Genomic DNA, 18,698 nt, shown 5'->3' on the forward strand with positions numbered 1-18,698 from the left:
GGACTGGTGCTCCTTGATCAGTGCCACCATCCCTTGCACCTTGTCCCAAAAGAGGTTCTCTCCCATGCACTTAACATCTGCCAGGCAATCACGAATATTCTCTTGAAGACCACTTGCCTGGAGCCAGGCGAGCCTCCTGGCTCCAACAGACATAGCCGACGACCTGGCTGCATTGTCAAAGGCTTCATAGGCTGCATGAATCAATTGTTTACCATGGTCCTCCATGTCTGCCAGGGCCTGTTGAAAGCCTGGTTGACTATGGTTCTTCATCCACCAGAAGCTTGATCTTTTACACACATTCACGCATGTATTACACCATGAAGAGTTGGTGAGTTATAATCCATGCACTAAATATTAACCCCTGAAAGACGTTCTTTCCAGAAGTATCCGGACCTTTCTGGTCCTTTCCAGGATGATTGTTAAAATATCTTCTGTGCCAAACAAGTCCTGATATTTTGACCTATTTATAAGATTCAATATAAATAATACCTTCAAGGGCTACTTTAGTTGTGTCTTTCTGTTTAGAAAAAGACAGGGATCTAGTTTTTCCTAAGTATCATGAGAATAAGGACATTTCCTTTTGTGGTAATAAAATGCAAATTTTGCAATATACAGTTATTTTGCCAAATACACAAATCCAGCTGCAAAGGGATAATTTGCGGCATCATGATCTGGCCCAGGCAGCGGTAACAGACAGTGTGAGTGTTTGTGATGGACATACAGAGTCCACAGCCATACATCTTGGATCCACTGACAGAGTGTTTCTTCACTTTCAAATTCTCTATGGAAAAATCTGGATAGAACTTAAAAGTTCAGTCTGAAGTGCTGTCAAGGCATTGATATGAAGAAGAACTTTGTGAAAAAAATATGATCAGCAAAAAATGACAAAAAATTAAAGAGAGACTGGGAACCCAACTGTGCAGCAGCTCAAACAAAAAAAGGACCGAGGAGCTCATGAAGCAAAAAGTGCATGCAAGAGCTCCAGCACATGCTTAGAAACATTTTTGAGAGCTGGGTTTGTGTTGGTGCCATTGGATGACATCACCCAGGTGTTACTGCTGATTTCATCCTGCTGTTCAATGGTGAAAGTAAAGGTTAGAAATGGCTGACAAGATATTAAACAGAAACTAAATTTCAGATAACAAGTTTTCTCACTGTTCAGTTCAAATTCTCTCGCTGTGTCTCCTGAGTAAATTTGTAGGGAGAAAAATTCCTGTAGGAGAGAAGTCACCGTGTCATTCTGGAGAATACATTCAGTCACTAGTGGAGTTGTTCTATTGAATCATCTAGCCAGGTCTTTTAGGAAGTCGGATTCATCAGGGTTAGGAGGAAGAGTTGTAGGTGACGACAATTCCAGCTTTGTAGAGATCATGCTAGAGACTCATCAGGCAGTGGTCAGGTCTGAAGTCTCCTCTTGTACTTCTTCCCTTCTTTTTGGTCCAAAGCTGCTGTCTAGGTCCCAACCTGCTGTTCAGACATCCCCAAGAGTCAGTGTTTCTGACAAAGGTTTAGGAGGTTTGAGTTGAAGGAAAAGCAGGCCCCCAAGATCTATAGGTCTAATACTTCCCCTTACACCTCACCTCCTCTGGTCTCTTTAACTCCCTAGTCTTCCTTTTTTCTACTTCTTGTCAAAAGATTCATTGCCTCCTTAACATGCATCCTCCTGGCTTTTGTTGTGCATCAATCTGTAATAATTGTTGAGAACTAGAATGTTGCAGGAATGTTTTTTCTTGTTCTGCCTACATTTCTCAGTGTTCTATTAAGAGTATATATTCCTGGGAGCTTGCTTGTTCTTTCTTGATCAGATGTGGGCATATTGAGAAACATCTTCAAAGATGGATGGTAGATATGTCAGCAGATGTGAAATATCCAGTTAAGAGCATTAAAAATGGCTAAACATGATAAACAGAATGAAAGACCCAGTGTTTGCTTGATGATTTTTTTTTATGACTGTTTATGTTCATTTGTCAGGATGGTCCTTCAGTCAGATATCATTCAGTGACTGAACGTTGTGCTTTGACACACGAATGAGGATGGAGGAACATGTGATGGTGTGATCTTCACATGACAATGAAAGCACCAAACAGAAAGACCATGATAAAGATGCTCACAGGGCATGCAGAGCAATTTACAAATGGATCATGAGGAAAATCAAGAAACGTCATCTTTTTATAGAATAACAAAAAATAATAACCGAGGGATATGCTGAGGTCTTAAATCTTTTTGAAACAAGTTTTGAAAGATGACGAGGACCCCCCTCCCCCACCATTGAAATGAATGGGAACTGTAAGGTGGCAGCAGCTGTCTGCAATGGAATTACTCCTGACCATTGGATCTGAGGGCTCTCAGAGAAGAAGAAATGGTGTATGTCCAGTTTGGGTGACTATGGAGAGGTCCATGGGCAGAGCTGAGGGCATTAGCCAAGCAGCTATGGTGGCCTTCCTTATGTGCAGGCCAAATGCATGGTTTCATGCCATCTACAATATATAATTTTGTCTCTATCAAATAGCTGGCAAACTTCCCTTTCACAACAGTTGATTTTCTGCAAAACCTGAGAGGTCCATATTCAGCAGGACTTTACACAGATCTTCAGTGGGACACACTCGGGCAAGTGTTGCACTGATTATGCCCGGCCACAGTTAGATGGGTAGATTTACCCAAGTCAGTGAGTTTTTTCATCTAGACTTACCCAGCTAACTGTAGCTGGATTGCACTAAATGTCAGGGTTCATCGGATAAACATAAGCCCTGCTCCCGGAATGCCCCCATCACCGCCTCTTTTTATCCAGCTGAATTTTGCGCAAGTATAAAGATATACCCAAACAAAATTTAGCTGGGACATGGGCGGGGGGGGGGGAAGAGAGGGATTTTTCATATTTCTTTTTTTGTCTGGGTTATTTGAAAAGTTACTCAAACAAAGTCTTTGAATGCAAACCTCTGGATATTTACCTCTGTTTAACCCCCAGGTGCTTTATTTTGAGTGCATTTAACCCAGTCTTTGTAAATGACTTAGTGCCTATGAGATGGGGCACCTACCTCAGACCCTTCACTGCAGCAGAAGTCAGATCCAGGCACCAATGTGTTTTCCTCCTCCTCCTCCTCTGTGTAGTGGCGGTTTTTTGTTGGAAGCGAGTGGTGAAGGCTGTCTGAGAAGGCGTTAAGTCGAAACAGAAGCTCATCCATCAGATTTTCAAACTCATCCAGGTAGAAATTCTAACATTAAAAGAAAATAGCATGTGAAAATGGAATGATCATAATGTGTCATAAGTATTCCCATTTACATAACTCTGAAATCCCAGTTTCAGTGAGAATAAAATGTATGCTTTTTAATACTGATAAACTGCATTATTTTGTGATTGCTGCTCAGAGCAGAGATGAATATGTTACTTTCAGGCCGATGCAATATGCACTCAGACTAGTGCATCAGGTCACACTCTATTGAACACGCTAATGTTATGCTTGGTGTGTATGTGCACCCTTGGCCCGAGGTGCGAGTTGATACAGCCTGTGGGGAGGAGCCCCACAGCTCCGCACCGTCAGGAGGCAAGGTGTTGGAGTATAGGGAAGCTCTGTGCACAGTCAAGGGGAGAGACCCAGAGACCAGGACATGACCCCTGTAGGGTATCAGACACTTGGAGAGACTGAAGAGAGAGGGCGCCAGGCAGAATCCGGGATGATGGTCGCCCGAACAGCCAAGCAGGATATTCTCTGATGGTGCAGCCCTGAACGGTGGAGCCACAGCATAGTGGGCATAGAGGGAGAGTGTAGGTGAAGCACCTGGGGCGGGGAGCCCGAGCCTAAGTCCAGTAGCTCACGTAGACAGGTACCTGGAGATCGCAGGGTAGCTGGCTGAGTAATAGAGAAGCAGGCCTGTGCAGCAGGATAGCTGTCAATTGTAGAATCACAAGGAGCAAGCCTCGAGGAGCGGGGAAGCTCAGGGTGGTCTTGGAGTAGGTGAGCGCGGCCCGAGGAGTGGGGAGGCGCGAACAGTCTTTCAATGATACGGCGCAATCCCGAGGAGTGGGGAAGGCTGGCAGAGAACTCACAAGTCACTGCAGTAGTTCCCAAGGAGAGCCAAGGTAGAGCAGGAAGCCAGATGAAACCCAAGAGGCATGGGGCCAGCCTGAGGAGCGGGGTAGGCCAGGGAACAGGTCCCCGTAGAGTACACACTGACCCCTGAGGAGCGGGTGCCAGACAGGGTCCGTGATGCAGGCAGGAGTAGCGTCTCCAGAACAAGGCAGGCGTAGGACTCATACGGACCTGTTGCCAAGTCGGTTTGCTGGGGGCAAAGCAGGAGTTTAAATACCAGAGTCTGATGACATCATCAACAGGGGATGCCCCCGAGGTTCCTGCCGAAGTGGCTTTGAAGGTGGGACTTGTGATGCACGCACCTAGAAGGACCCGACATTGGAGCCGGAAGTAATGGCGTCCAAGGAGGCCCACGGAACACGGCAATGCAGACAGGCCCTTGCAGCAAGGAGACCCAGGGAGGGTAGGAATACAGAACAAGCTGTGAGTACTCACGGTAGCAGCCATCTGCGACAGACAGGCATAACAATTCCCCCCCCCCCAAGACCCCTCCCCGGGGGTTTGGGTTTGTGAGGTGGTCGGCATGGAACTGCCGAATTAGATCCTTGTCAAGGATGTTAGCCAAGGGTTCCCAGCTGTTCTCCTCAGGACCAAACCCCTCCCATGACAGGAGGTATTCCCATCTACGTCCATGCTTCTGGATATCCAAGACTTCATTTATTTATTTATTTATTTATTTATTTTTGGTTTTTATATACCGGGGTTCCTGTATAATATACATATCACCCCGGTTTACAAGGAAATAAAACTAACGCCTCGCAGGGCGATTTACATTGAAACAGGTAACAGGTAAAGAGGGGGGCATAATAGGGATTAGGGGACTTGGTATGTGAGATCAGTCTCCAAAGACACTGGAACAGGGTCTGGGAACCCCTTGGAGAATTCAGAGAAGATCAGAGGCTTGAGTAGAGACACGTGAAAGGCATTGTGTATTTTAAGTGATGATGGCAGTTGCAACTGATAGGTAACAGGCCCCAGACAATGTACTACTGGAAATGGTCCAATGAATTTAGGAGCAAAACGAGCAGAGGGCAGCTTAAGGCGAATGAACTTGGTGTTGAGCCATACTTTATCTCCAGGTTGAAACTCGGGTGCAGCATAGTGATGGGCATCAAAAGCCTTTTTAGATCTCTGAGCGGCTTTCTCCAGCAGCTGTTGCATATTTTGCCACAGTTGATGTAACTCTTGGGCAGTTGCCTGTGCTGCTGGGGAGGCGACAGACAGTGGAAGTGGTAGTGGAGGCAAGGGTTGATGTCCGTAGACCAGCTTGAAGGGTGATGACCCCATGGAGATGGAGACATGAGAATTCAGGGTGAACTCTGCCTAGGGCAGAAGGCTGGATCAGTCGTTTTGCCACAAGCTTACATATGCTCGGAGGAATTGCTTAAGGGTTTGAGGGTGGTAGGCCGAGGTAAAATCTAAGGCAATATCAAACTTTTTACAAAGGGCCTTCCAAAAGTGCGCAGTAAACTGGACCCCATGGTCCGAAAGAATGTGTTTGGGGAGACCATGGAGCCGAAACACGTACTTCAAAAACAGCTTAGCCAGCTGAGGTGCCATAGGGAGACCCGGTAGAGCCACAAAATATGCCATCTTAGAGAAATAATCGATGGTAACCCATATGGTGTTATTTCCATTGGAGACCGGCAAATCCACAATAAAATCTGTGGCGATATTGGTCCAGGGTTCACTGGGCACGGGGAGCGGTTGTAAAAGTCCCAGATTTCCCTGCCAGAGGCTTATGCTGCGCACACGTGGAGCAGGACTCCACATACGCTTGCGTATCCTTGCGCATGGAGGGCCACCAATAGTAGCATTGCAGAGTGGAGAGAGTCCTGGATTGACCTGGACGTCCAGAGCTCAATGAATCATGGGACCATTGTAAAACCTTGGGTTGCAGTGGACGCTGAACCACGGTCTTACCCGGAGGCACTGGAAAGGTGGCTAAAAGGAGAACCCTTGCAGGGTCAATGATATGACGACGAAAGTCTGGCAGATCCTCAGTGATGAATGATCAAGAGAGGGCGTCGGCATGGCCATTCTTATCCCCAGGGCGGTAGCGTAGGATAAGGTTGAACCTTGTAAAGAAGAGGGACCAATGGGCCTGGCAGCTGTTGAGGCACTGAGCCTGGTGTAGACACTGGAAATTCTTATGGTCTGTATATACTGTAATCTGATGTTGTGCCCCTTCAAGCCAGGGGCACCATTCTTCAAAGGCCAATTTAATGGCCAACAGTTCTTTATCCCCGATGCCGTAGTTTCGCTCCCCAGGTGTGAAGCATCTGGGAAAAAAAAAGAACAGGGATGGAGTGTGTGAGTGGGGGAGAACTGGCTCAACACAGCACCAACTCCGACGTCAGAGGTGTCAACTTTGACCACGAACGGACGTGTGGGGTCCGGGTGTCAGAGACAAGGTTCTTTCAGGAACGCTGACTTGAGATCCTGAAAAGCAGTCATGGCCTCCAGTGACCACTGAGATGGATTGATGCCCTTATGGGTCATGGCGGTGAGTGGTGCTGTCAAGTAGAAAAATGGTGAATAAAAGAGCGGTAGTAATTGGCGAAGCCAAGAAATCTCTGGAGGGCCTTGAGACCCATAGGCTGAGGCCAATCTCTGATGCTTTTGAGCTTCTGGGGGTCCATCCTAAACCCCTGACTGGATACCATGTAACCCAGGAAAGACACAGACTCCTGTTCGAACGAGCACTTCTCAAGTGTTGAAGAACTCGAGAATCGTCTTGGTGATGACTCTGGAGATCTTGAGAGAAGACTAAAATGTCATCGAGGTATATGATAACTCATTGGTATAGCATATCTCTGAAAATGTCATTCATTAAATTTTGAAACACCGCAGGTGCATTGCACAGGCCAAACAGCATCACCAAATACTTGAAGTGGCCGTCGCGGGTGTTAAAAGCGGATTTTCACTCATCGCCCTCTCATATGTGGATCAGATTACAGGCCCCACGGAGATCCAACTTTGAAATAACCTTGGCCCCTTGAAGTCTGTCAAAGAGCTCCGATTTAAGAGGCAAAGGGTAGCAATCCTTAACAGTTATTCCATTTAAGCCTCGGTAGTGGATGCAGGGGCGCAGGGAGCCATCTTTCTTTCCCACGAAAAAAAATCCTGCCCCTACTGGTGACTTGGAGGGCCAGATAAACCCTTTAGCCAGATTTTCCTGAATATACTCTGACATGGCTTGGGTCTCTGTCAGTGAAAGAGGATAAGTCCTGCCCCTTGGAGGCTCAGTATTGGACTTCAAGGTAATCGCACAATCATACGAGCGATGAAGTGGTAAGGTGGCAGCTCATTTTTGGAGAAAATGTCAGAGAAGGATGCATATGGCGCTGAAAGGCCAGGCAGAGAGGGTACGGTCATCATACAAAGCAATGGTGTGATGGATTCCAGGCAGTTCTAGTGACAGTCAGGACCCCAATGGGAGAGCTGTAGGGTAGTCCAGTCAAACCGTGGAGTGTGCTTCTGAAGCCAGGGCAGCCCCAAAACAACCGGGTGTTGGCCTTGTCTAAGATATGGAACAAAATGGATTCCTTATGCAAGGTTCTGTTGTGTAATTGGATGGGAGCAGTGGTGTGAGTGACCCACCAGGCAGAGGTTCCCCATGAATAGAAGACAGTAGCAGAGGAACCGGAGAGTGAATGGTGGGAATCTGCAGATGCTTGCTGAGTTGCTTCAAGATAAAGTTCCCTCCAGCCCCGGAGTCCACCAGGGCTAAAATGTGGAATTCCTGGTTGTTCATCTAGATGGAAACAGGAACCGTCAGTGGAGGAGATTTATTATTTTATTTATTTGTTGATTTTATATACCGACATTCGTCGGAACATCATGCCGGTTTACATTGTAACAAAATAACAAGAGAGAGAAATGGCGAGGTCAGGCCTAGGAGAAGTCCTCCCGCAGGTCCTAGGACTGACAGTTTCCCAGACAGATTGGGCAAGAGGTGATGGCATGCCCAGGTTGACCACAATACAAGCAAAGGTCGGACTGCTGTCAGCGACAACGTTCCTTAGGAGAGAATCTACTCCTACCCATTTCCATGGGTTCTAACTCAGAAGGATTAGGCGAAGCAATGGGTTTAGGAGAGGGCGAACGTTGAACTCGAGATGGCCCAGTAGTCGGTTTCTGGAAAGCTCTGGATTCAAGAAGGCGTTCTTGTAGCCGACGGTCGATGCGCCCTGTGAGGTCAATGAGAGAGTCCAAGGAAGTAGGCAATTCGCGAGCAGCCAATTCATCCTTGATGCATGGACAGAAGCCCTCCAGAAAGATAGAGCGCAGACAGTTGGAGTTCCACTGTAACTCTGACTCACGTTTTCGAAATTCAATGATGTAGTCCGTTAAAGGACGAGAGCCTGCTGAAAGTGAAGGAGAGTTGACCCAGAGACGGCACGCCGGCTGGGGTCTTCGAAGACGGACCAAAACAGGGCCAAGAACCCTGTGAGGTCCCAAAGGATGGGGTTTGCTTGCTCCCAAAGAGGTGATGCCCAGGCTAGGGCTTTGCCTTCTAAAAGAGCCAAGATGTACATGTTCTTGGTGACCACATCAGGGAAGTATGCAGGTTGCAATCAGAAATACATATTGCATTGGTTCAGGAAGCCTCGACACATGACTGGGTTTCCTGAGTAGCGTGGTGGTGCCGGCAGTGGAACGGTCAGCCGAGGAGCCGGTGAAGAGGTAGAGGCTCTGAGCTTGATAGATGTAGCTGAGGTAGTCACTGAAGAATCTAAACGAGAGCCCGATTGTCTATGGCAGCGGCCAGTGACTACAAGAACTTCTGCTGTTCATTGATCCATTGTGCCAGACCAGAAGTGGCATGCAGAGCCGAAACCTCTGCCGGGCCCATGACTTGGCAATCTGCTATGATTAGTGTGTATGTGGACCCTTGGCCCGAGGTGCGAGTTGATACAGCCTGTAGGGAGGAGCCCCACAGGTCCGCACCGTCAGGAGGCAAGGTGTTGGAGTATAGGGAAGCTCTGTGCACAGTCGAGGGGAGAGCCCCAGAGACCAGGAGATGACCCCCGTAGGGTAGCAGACTGTAGATCAGGGGTGGGCAGTTCTGGTCCTCGAGAGCCTCAAACCAGTCTGGTTTTCAGGATATCCCTAATGAATATGCATGAGAGAGATTTGCATGCACTCTGCCTCAGTTGTATGCAAATCTATATCATGCATATTCATTAGGATATCCTAATACCTCGACAGGTTTGTGGCCCTCGAGGACTGGAATTGCCCACCCCTGCTGTAGATGGTACTTGGAGATATTGAAGAGAGGGTGCCAGGTAGATCACGGGATGATGGGCGCCCAAACAGCCAAGCAGGATATTCTCCGATGGTACAGCCCCGAGGGGCGGAGCCACAGCGTAGTAGGCATTGAGGGAGAGTGTAGGCAAAGCTCCAGGGGCGGGGAGCCCGAGCCCAAGTCCAGTAGCTCACGTAGACAGGTACCTGGAGATCGCAGGGTAGCTGGCTGAGTGAGAAGCAGGCCCGTGGAGCAGGACAGCTGTCTATTGTAGAATCTCAAGGAGCAAGCCCCGAGGAGCGGGGAAGCTCAGAGTGGTCTTGGAGTAGGTGAGCGTGGCCCAAGGAGTGGGGAGGCGCGAACAGTCTTTGAATGATACGGCGCAACCCCAAGGAGCGGGGAAGGCCAGCTGAGAACTCACAAGTCGCTGCAGTAGTTCGCAAGGAAAGCCAAGGTAGAGCAGGAAGCCAGATGAAACCCAAGAGGCATGGGGCCAGCCCAAGGAGCGGGGTAGGCCAGGGAACAGGACCCCGTAGAGCGCACACTGACCCCAGAGGAGCAGGTGCCAGACAGGATCCGTAATGCAGGCAGGAACAGCGTCTCCGGAACAAGGCAGGCGTAGGACTCATACGGAATTTGTTGCCAAGTCGGTTTGCTGGGGGCGAAGCAGGAGTTTAAATACCGGAGTCAGATGACATCATCAACAGGGGACGCCCCCGAGGTTCCCGCTGAAGTGGCTTTAAATGCGGGACTTGTGACGCGCTCGTGCACCTAGGAGGACCCGACATCAGAGCCGGAGTAATAGCATCCATGCCTCCGCAAGGAGGCCTGCAGAACGCGGCGATGCAGACAGGCCCGTGCAGCAAGGAGACCCGGGGAGGGTAGGAATGCAGAACAAGCTGTGAGTACTCGTGGTCGCAGCCATGTGCGACCGACAGGCATAACAGCTAAAATAATCCCCAGTGAAATAAAGGGTTTAGTGCATTCAAAACACGAGTCCAATCGAGCGCATGCTCATCACATGCAAATGCCATGTAGATGAAGCTATTAGCTATTACCCCACAATGCCAAAAATTGCCTGGCGGCCAAGGTGCCCATTTCAACGTGGCAAATTTAACGCCTGCCTGGGAGCTGGCATTAAAGCATGCCGCACTCAAGAACACACTGAAAAAAACAAAAAAATCCTTCTTTGTGTAATTCCTCCTATTAGTATCGTCACAATACTGAGTAGGAGGAACCACAGAAAGCAGAATCATGTCACGCTCAAGGGCTCAACAAAAAATATCCTGCTTTCTGTGGTTCCTCATAGGGAGAACCACAAAAAGGAGCATCCCTAGGGTCTGTCCCAACTGGAACCCCTGCTGGCAGTAAGTGATGGAGTGAATAAATTAATATTAAGTGCCCGGCACTTAATATTAATTTATTCACTCCTTCACTTACTGCCAACTGGTCCATTCACTGTCACATGTCAGTTAAAGGACCAATCCCCTTTCAGTGAAAGGACCAATTGGGAACAGCTCTGCTGAGGGTGGGGAGGGAGCTCTGTTCAGGCTATTTGTGGGCGCATAGCCACGTCTCCTGGGCACCCAATGCAGAACACCAGTGACACACAAATTATCTATTATGCGTCCCTTTTAGCTTGCTAGCTCATTTGTCTATTGCACTGAGTGTCCAAGAGAGGCAGATGTGTGCATGTTCAAAAAAAGTGTGCCCAGTTTGGATGCATGCTTTTTACGCGATGATATTGCATTGGCCTGTTTGAGAGCAATTTGTGAAATAGCCAGATTGAGACAAATCTGTGTATACCATTTACCCACAGGCTTTGCACCATTTTCACAGAGAATGCATGTGTGTACTTTCCCTTTCAAACTTGCCATGGGTACAAAGGAACAAAAGATGTACAGTCACTTGCACCTGTTTTTCCTGCAGGTAGATTTTCATTGGAAAAATCCTCGCAACGATATGAAAATGCTGTCTACATGTATACTTTTCCTAAACACATCGTCAGGAACGCCACCTCACAGGGTTCGCTCCGTGGTGTGACCTCACCTATGTGCAATTTTGGTCATCTCAAAAAATATATAGCACAATTAGAAAAGATACATAGAAGGGTGACTAAAATGATAACTGGAAATGGAATGGCTCTCCTCTAAGGAAAGGCTAAAGAGGTTAAGGCTTTTCATTGGGGAGAAGGGATAGCTGAGGAAGGAGATATTATAAAGGTCTATAAAATCTTGAGTGAAGTGGAATGGGTAAATACAAATCAGTTATTTTCTCTTTCAAAAAATAGTGAGATCCATATTCAGCCACTGCGCAGCTCTGTTACTGGCCGATACAGTACAGTGCGCTCCAACGGAGCGCATTGTTAACCTGCCATTGGACACGCGTTTTCCCTTACCCCTTATTCAGTAAGGGGCGGAAAACGCGCGTCCAACACGCCGAACCTAATAGCGCCCTCAACATGCAAATGCATGTTGATGGCCCTATTAGGTATTCCCGCGCGATTCAGTAAGTAAAATGTGCAGCCAAGCCGTACATTTTACTTTCAGAAATTAGCGCCTACTCAAAGGTAGGCGCTAATTTCTTCGGGCACCAGGAAAGTGCACAGAAAAGCAGTAAAAACTGCTTTTCTGTGCACCCTCCAACTTAATATCATGGCGATATTAAGTCAGAGGTCCCGAAGAGTAAAAAAAAAAGAAAAAAAAATTGAAGTCGGCCGAAGGCTGTTGGGTCGAAAACCGGACGCTCAATTTTGCTGGCATCCGGTTTCCGAGCCCGTGGCTGTCAGCGGGCTCGAGAACCGATGCCTGCAAAATTGAGCATTGGCTGTCAAACCCGCTGACAGCCGCCGCTCCGGGCCAAAAGGAGGCGCTAGGGAGCACTAGTGTCCCTAGCGCCTCCTTTTGCCCGTTTTCTACCGCCGGGCCTCATTTAAATACTGTATCGCGCGCACAGGAGAGTGGCCTGTGCACGCGCTGGGAGAGCGGGCGTTCACCCTCTCTCCCGCGGACTTTACTGAATCGGCCGTTAGTTAGCCAGTTATACATAACCGGCTAACTAGCGCTATATATATTCAGTGCTACTGCCGTGCCGCTGAATATACCCAACTATCTTAAAGTTAGCCAGTTATATATATATATGGATGAATCAGCCGGTTAACTCTGAATATCAAGTTAGCTGTTTAAATGTATCTGGCCAACTCGACTCCTCCCTGATCTGCCTACTCCTTGCCCCTGACTTGTCCATCTAAAAACTTAGCTGGCTAAGTCACTCAAGTGGCTAAGTGGCTGGATATTCAGTGGATATAAGAGGCCCTCATCTGGCAAAGTGCCATTTTTAATATTGGGCTCAAAATGATTAGGGGACATTCCATTACATTGCTAAGGAGCACATTTAAAACAAATTGACAAAAATATTTTTTAACTCAATGCACAATTAAGCTCTGGAATTCATTGCTGGAGGATGTGGTAAAGGCAGTTAGTATAGCTGAGTTTACAAAAGGTTTTAGACAAGCTCCTGAAGGAAAGTCCATAAACTGTTATTAACCAGGTAGACTTGGGGAATGCCACTGGTTATCATCCCAGGGCATTAGCAGTATGGGATCTACTTTTTGAGATTCTGCCAGGTACTTGTGAAATGGATTGGCCACTGATGGAAACAGGATAGTGGGCTTGATAGATCCTTGGTCTTACCCAGCATAGCAATTCTTATGTTTATATGGACATGCACTGTGGGACAATAGGTGGATTTTTAGCTGCATTGATGGAAGGCAATTTTCAGAAACTTGGTTAATGAAGGTAAAAAAAAAACCACATTATGCCCATGTCAATCCCTTTCAAAATTGTCTCTATTTCTCAAGGCCCTCACATCAGATACATGAACTCTTAAGGCCAGATTTAAGAATCACATAAAATCAGGACAAAGCAAATGCAAATAGGCGGGGGCAAAGTTTTGCTGCCAGTGAGAGTGCTTGCATGCAGTGAAGGTCTGAGAGGAGGACAAGTCTGCTGGTTGGGGACGCTACTTTCAGCAAAGAAAGCAGCGAAATGCAAAGAAATGTAATGCACTTCCCATTACACACAGTTTTAGCCTGCACAGTAAAATATTCTTAGCCTGAGTTTTATTGCATAGGCTTCTGTATATGAATTTATATGATAAAGTTTCATCTTTAGCTGTTTAGTGAAAATGTAAATCTTCTGGTCAAAGGTGAACTAAGGGGCTCTAACTTTCTGATAACTTACACTGCTTTGCACCAAGTTGCTCTCAACTGATTTGGGTCTTGGCCGCCCAATGAATGATAACACCTTCTCCCAAGTGTGGGCGATGACTTCCTGAAATGTTATCAGGTGTTTACTTCGAAGGGATTTCTTTGCTTCTTTTGCCAAAGAATTGATCGCCCCTCTTAACTGGAAAATCAAAACAAGTTCACATCAAAAGGGCTAATCTTGTAACAGCCCACAAAAGAAAGTCGTCAAATATGCGCATAAAGGGGCAGATTTTAAAAGGTACGCGTGCGGCTTACATTTATGCACGCTACCCAGCGTGCACAAATGTATGCCCGATTTTATAACATGCAGCTGCGCGCGTGTTATAAAATCAGGGGTCGGCACGCGCAAGGGGGCACACACTAGTGCACCTTGCGCGCACCGAGCTCTAGGGGAGACCAGCTGGTTTCCCCCCCCCCCCCACCTTCCCCTACCTGTCCCACCCCAGCCCGGAAAAAAAAGTACCTTTATCTCACAAGTTACACCTGCCAGAGTCAGGCATAACTTGCAGCGAGCGATCCCCCAGCACAGCGGCCGTTCGGAGGCCTCTGGCCATGCCCCTGCCCCACCCCCGCCCCGCCCCTTTTTGCAAGCCCCAGGACTTACATGCGTCCCGGGGCTTTACGCGCGTCGCCAGGCATTTTTTAAAATAGGCCCGGCACGCGTAACCCCCCTACGCGCGTAAATCCACCTGGATTTACGCGCGTAAGCCTTTTAAAATCTGCCCCAAAATATACACCAATTCCCAAAGTGAAGTTATGTACATAGGTTCAGTTGGAAGATTATCCCACCAAATCTGTCTGCACACCATTGCACCCGATAATTTGTGCGCAGAAGTCTTTTGGGAAACTTTGTGCACATATTTTTGAAAATCCGAAACTTTGAGCAGTCCAAAGTCCTCCCCAGCTCCTTCTCCGGGAACGCCTCCATTCCGTCTGGGGAAAATGATACGCATACAAGACATAAGCACGCAAGTTCACCCGCATATCAAACAAACGGGCAATTTTAAATCCACTCATTTCCGAGGATTATGCACCGATTCACTCACAGAAATGACCTTGAAAAGTAACCTCTAAGAACTAAATGCCCAGGGAGTCCATGCAGTAGTAAGAAAGGCCAACATACAATCCTAACTCTTGAGATGAATGGGTTAAAGCAGGGGGTGCTCAAACCGGTCTTCAGTCTCGTTCCCCCCCGCCCGTCGGGTTTTCAGGATATCTCTAACGAAAGTGCATGAGAAAATATTTGTATACACATATGCAAATAAATCTCATGCATATTCATTAGAAATATCCTGAAAACCTGTCGGGCTGGGGGGGCGGTGCGATAAGGACTGGTTTGAGCACCTGGGTTACAGAACAGCAAGACCTGTTAGGGCTTCTTCTTTTTTTTTTAGGTTTTAAGTGATAAACACTGATAAAAAAGCTCAATACAGAAAAAAAAATTAAAAAAGTGTTTATCAGATAAATGCCAGAAAACCCCATTGCCTTTAGTCATCTCTCTCAACCCTCCCCTTGTCTGCCTTCGCTCCTCCACTCTGCTTTTGTATTTTTTTGTACTTTTTCCATGCTGACGAGGTCTCAGCTGCACAAGCTTTTAGTAGCTGATGGGTCTCCATGGGGGAGAGTGCTAGGTAGGGAGAATGTGAGCATTGCTTTATTATGGCAGTATATTTGTGTTATGGATATATGTATTTGGTTTAACTGGAAAAGGTATCCAGCAAGTGTATCTGTGTCATAAAAACACTGATAAATGCTGACTTTTTTTAAGCTCAAAGAACGCCTCAGCTGGAAAATAAACACCTAAATTTACAATTTATAAACATTTACAAAATAGAAGCCCTAATTATTGTAAATATAGATAGATATTTATATTTTATATAAATAGGTTTCTTTACGTCATTCCTTTGCTTTCTTTTTTTTTACTCAACGATATTTTAGAAAGATAGGAAAAAGAAATAAAAGGTTTGCAGCTTTTCTTAAGATCCTGTCCTTAAGCTGTAAAAGACTCAGCTCTGATGCCATACTCCTTCCCTACAGTGCTCACAATTTCAGGTACATTAGGATTATATACACACAGATTTTCCATAAAGATCAGCACCCTTGATACCACAATTTTATAAGGACTCAATTCACCCAAAATAAATGTGAATTCTGGAGAGCATAATTTAGTAACAAAGTCAAATAGCATAATTTAGGTTCCATGATTTCAGGATTGCAGAACGAGCCCTGATGAATGGCCCCTGGCCCAGGACCATTGCTAAAAAAAATGTTGGGAGGGGCGGGCCAGACAAGTTGGCTAAAGTGTCAAAACCAAGCAGGTATCATTAATAGAGATGCTTTTACCAAGGGCATAACAGGGGGCGCATTGCATCAACAGACAGGAGTCTGCGCCGATGACTCTATTGACAAGTGCCCTCAATCTACTCCTGGGGGAATTCTGCGCACAAAAACTTTAAATTCTGCAAAATTCTGCAAACTTTATATTGGTCAAAATAACACAATTTACATGACAGTCTTTAAGTAATTACATTTTAAATTAATACAGAAAAAAGTTATTACTTAGAGATGCAGAATTTTAAATATTTTGAGCAGAATTTCCCTAGAAATTCACTAAGTGTCCCTCCCACTCGCTCTCTCTGCTCCCCTGGCCACGTTGCCCTCTCAAGCCCCAACTCCTCCACCTGCCAATATCTCTCCCCTCCACCTCTAGGCTCATCCCCTTCCACTCTATTGCCAGTCCCAGAGTTTGACCTCGTTCTCAGTACTGCCCCTCACACAGGCTTACTCTGTCCCTCCCTCTCTCACACAAATGCTCCCTCTCTCTAGTACACATACACACACCCTCATACAGGCTCCCTCATTCTCTTGCACACACACACATCCCCTTATACAGGGCCCTCTCTCTTGCATACACACATACACAATCCTTTCACAAAGACTAGCACCCTCCGATACAAACGATCCCTTTTTCATCCACATGAGCTCCCAATCTTTCACACACATACACACACTCCTTCACAATCTCCTCGTATAGCCTCCCTATCTCTGACACCCACACTCAAAAATCCTCCACCCCACTCTTTCACCTCCCATGCTCTCTCTCATACCCTCCTGCTCACCCTCCTGATTTCTTTCTCACACCCTCTCCCCCTCCCCCTCTCTCTCCCCCTCCCCTCTCTTCTCTCACACCCCACTCCCTGCTCTCTTACCCTCCCCTGCTCTCTCACCCTCCCTTCCCCCTTCCCCTCCCCTCTCTCACACCCCCCCTCCCCTCTTCACACCCTCCCCCTTCCCCTCTCCTCTTTCACACCCCCTCCCCTTTCTCTGCCCCATTGCCCTTTCCTTCCTCCCCTCCCATAGCAATAGCAAGTCCCATGGCAACAAGTTTTGTTTTATTTATTTTTAGTAAATATTTCATTTATTTTAAGCTAGAACTTCTTCCAGCTACTAATTAATTTTATGTATATTTTAATTTAATTTGATTTTGATTGTTTCTTCATAATTTTATTTTATCTAATGTAAACCACTTTGACAAAATCGATTTTATAAAGTGGTATATAAATACTTTAAAATAAATAAATAAATAAATAAATTCTCACACCCCTCTCCCTCTCCTCTCACACACACACACACACACCCACACAGGGTTTTCATTTTCACCGCAAGCACAGCATGTACCCTGGCACGAGGGGGACTTCACCTACGCTGCAAACGGTGCACACTCTGTTCACGGCACATGGGGCCTTCATCTTCACCGCAAGTGGAACGTGTCCCGTAGCACACGGGGGCCTTCATCGTCGCGCGCTCCGTTCGCGGCACGCCTGGGTCTCCTCTGCCATTTTCTGCGGAGAATTTGCCAAATTCTGCGCAGGGAGGAATTCTGGGCAAGTTCTGCACTCTGCATTAGAGCAGAATTCCCCCAGGACCACCTCAGTCTCAACAGCAGGGAAAGCCCTTTGCATCCATTTCCAGCTCCTGTCCTCCCAGGCAGCGTGCAAACAATCGTATGGGAAGGGGGGAGGGGGGAGCTTGACGCAGACAGAGCAAAGTGCAAAGCAAAGAAGGCCCTCTTCTCCCTAATCCAGGCCTTCCTCTCCTCTTATTCCCACCTCCTCCTTTCTGCAGGGACCTAATGGGAGAGGGGGAGGTTTAAAATTGGAGTGGATAGCAGAACAAAGAAGAATTCCATTTTTGCATGTTTGCATTTATAATTTGTGATGTCTTATTTTGTATTTGGTGAGGGTCTGTGTTCTGTATGTTACAGAAGTGAGGTATTCTGCTAGCATGAAGTTGTGTAATCCAGTTTGTTCAGTTTTCCCATTAAAAGGTGTATTGGTGTTTGAGGGCCAGGTGGAAATGTTACAGTGATTCCTTTACATACAAGGTTGATGCTGTTTGAGTTCTGGGAGCTGGTTTTGTTTTGGTATGTCAGGGTTTCTATCTAGGTTCTGAGTGACTTTTTGCAGTGTTTTCTGTTGCTTCAACCTGTTCTTAGTAATGGAGGAACTTTGTGAGACTGATACTGAAATGACAGCATTATTTAAATGTTTTTCCCATGGTGAGAAACATTCCAGTTCAACTTAGACAGCCATTGCAGAGATTGCTTTCAAGTTCAACCAACGTGGTATGAATTCCTTGGTTTTATTTTGATGACACTGTAACATGATTTCTGAAACAAATTTGTATTAGGTCTGTGGCAACCCCCTCCCCCCACCCTCCGGTTTGGCCACCAGATGTCAGATGTTTAGAACACACTTTAGAAGGAGCCATCCATCCCTCTCAGTCCCTCCCACCTGGAGGGCTGTGCTTGGCTGCCTGAAGACTTATATAGCCCAGCCACTTGAGAACACTTTGAAATCAATTTGAGGAAGCCACTGAACAGTAAGGATGTTTGAGTTTCACACTCTGGTGAGAGCTCCCAGATTCACTCAAATGGAATTTCATTTTAGAAGTGACACCTCCCCGACCAGAGAGTCCTTCTCCTATTAATTTACAGGAGAGAGAGATTTTTACACCCGATACCCTTTTGGGGCGAAAGGGCTCTCACCAGGGGGGCCAAAGACCCGTGAGCCCTCTCTAAACCCTAGGTGGG

General features: G+C 46.8%; 1 protein-coding gene across 1 annotated transcript in view; it reads right to left on the bottom strand.

Annotated features, from left to right (window-relative positions):
• The window catches only part of PKD1L1 (polycystin 1 like 1, transient receptor potential channel interacting), a 446,216-nt gene that overhangs the window by 24,411 nt on the left and 403,107 nt on the right, over window positions 1-18,698 (bottom strand). Inside the window, exons 64-65 of the mRNA XM_029587088.1 lie at window positions 13,581-13,745; window positions 3,036-3,212 (exon numbers count right to left, since the gene is read on the bottom strand). Coding sequence (XP_029442948.1) covers window positions 3,036-3,212; window positions 13,581-13,745 — 342 coding nt within the window. The remainder of the gene's footprint in view (window positions 1-3,035; window positions 3,213-13,580; window positions 13,746-18,698) is intronic.

This window comes from Rhinatrema bivittatum, chromosome 2 (genome assembly GCF_901001135.1).
Source record: "Rhinatrema bivittatum chromosome 2, aRhiBiv1.1, whole genome shotgun sequence".
Taxonomy (NCBI): Eukaryota; Metazoa; Chordata; class Amphibia; order Gymnophiona; family Rhinatrematidae; genus Rhinatrema; species Rhinatrema bivittatum.